Source organism: Octopus bimaculoides, chromosome 13 (genome assembly GCF_001194135.2).
Source record: "Octopus bimaculoides isolate UCB-OBI-ISO-001 chromosome 13, ASM119413v2, whole genome shotgun sequence".
NCBI lineage: Eukaryota > Metazoa > Mollusca > Cephalopoda > Octopoda > Octopodidae > Octopus > Octopus bimaculoides.
Window position 1 is genome coordinate 54,160,420 of NC_068993.1, and position 1,751 is coordinate 54,162,170.

Consider the following 1,751-nt stretch of genomic DNA (forward strand, 5'->3'; position numbering starts at 1 on the left):
ACACACACACGGACAGAAGTGATGGAATCTTAAAAGTATGGTCGAGCAGTGACTTGTAGAAAAGATGGAGGCTGAATACAGCTTTATGTTGTGCAAGCACTCTTTCATATTTAATCTTTTGCTTGTTTCAGTTGTTAGACTGGCCATGCTGGGGCACTGCCATGAAGGGTTTTAGTCAAATAGATTAATCTCAATTATTTTTAAGCCTGGTACTTATTCTACGAATTTCTTTCATGAGACCATAAATAAACCAACACTGGATATCAAGTGGTGATGGACACACACATAATGGGCTTTTGTACAGTTTCTGTCTACCAAATGCAGTCAAAATGCATTGATGGTTTTCTACGGCTGGATGCCCTTCCTCATGCCAACCACTCTGAGAGTGTAATGAGTGCTTTTATGTGCCACTGGCACGACACCAGTATCTGCCACAACTGCGATTTTGCTCGGCTTGATGGGCCTTCTTTTCAAGCACGACATAATGTCAAAGGTCTTGGTCATTGCCTCCATGAGGCCCAACACTCGAAAGGAACTCAGCTACTTCACCTCTGTGGGGCCCAACACTTAAAAGGAACTCAACCACTTTGCCTCCGTGAGGTCCGATGCGTGAAAGGAACTCGGCCACTTTTCCTAGAATGATGTATAAGCAGTATATTATAAACCAAAATAACACCAGTAGAATTATGATTCTTTTTTATTTTGTTTTGTGTTTCATCTATTTGATTCTAAAGTCATCTTTTAAATCTTTCCTACAGAGTTATAGCAATACCAAGTTATACCTCCCAAAGGACTTCATCTTTGATACAGGAAAGGTAAGATTAAAGATCCATAAATTATTTTTGCTGACAGTTATTCAGTTTTCAAATATTATTGCAATGTGGGAATATGCTTTTCATTTTTCTCTGACATGGTGTTTTAAGATTTTTTTTCCTATCTTTCTTAGAAAAAAGTTGCCCCAACAACTCTAATGAATACATCTGAGAAAGCTGTAACTGCTAAACCATCTGTGCCGTTCACCACAACAGAAATTATTGTGACCTCCCCTAAACCTGTTGTAAATCCTAACCCTACATGCCCTCGAGAATCAAAGAAAAAGAAAGAAAAAGAAAATGAAGCAAAAGAAAGGTAGATATTCTTTATAAAAAAAAACACCTTATTTTCTTTACTAGCCACTGATAATAAATCTGTTTTACAGATTATAATAAATTATTATAAAACTATAATTGAAATCTCTACATTCAATCTTTATTATCAATACTTAAAACTCTCTAAGCCCTGACCTCAATTACTGAATGATAATTATTTCAGTCAAATTAAACTCTTAATAGTAAAAAAAAATCTTACAATAAATTTGCCATGTTGTATTGATTTAAAAAAAAAAAAAAAATGTATATATAACTTGGCACGTGCTACTAAAAAAAAAAAAACAAATTCTGTCTTACATTTAATTTCTGAATGATTTTTAAAAACATGATGGTATTGATTGTTCCATTTGTTTAAATAAATTTAATTTTCGTTATTGTATATCATCTATAGGAAAATTAAAACATTTTCATAGTATTTTTAATATCCTTAGAAAACTTTCAAATTTCTAAATGGTGTAAGCATGTGGGTGATTTTTCGCAATGAGCAAGGGAAAAATTAATTATATACTCTGAAATTGCATGCCAAAATTTAGTAATAATGATTCTTGATTAGTTAGTATCAGAAATTTCTATGACAGCTAGACTAATAAAATAAAATTTTAT

General features: G+C 32.8%; 1 protein-coding gene across 1 annotated transcript in view; it reads left to right on the forward strand.

Moving 5' to 3' along the window:
• The window catches only part of LOC106867555 (sister chromatid cohesion protein PDS5 homolog B), a 42,489-nt gene extending 41,194 nt beyond the window's left edge, over positions 1-1,295 (forward strand). Inside the window, exon 27 of the mRNA XM_052972261.1 lies at positions 1,277-1,295. Within this exon, the coding sequence (XP_052828221.1) occupies positions 1,277-1,295 (19 nt within the window). The remainder of the gene's footprint in view (positions 1-1,276) is intronic.
• The last annotated feature ends 456 nt before the right edge of the window (positions 1,296-1,751 follow it).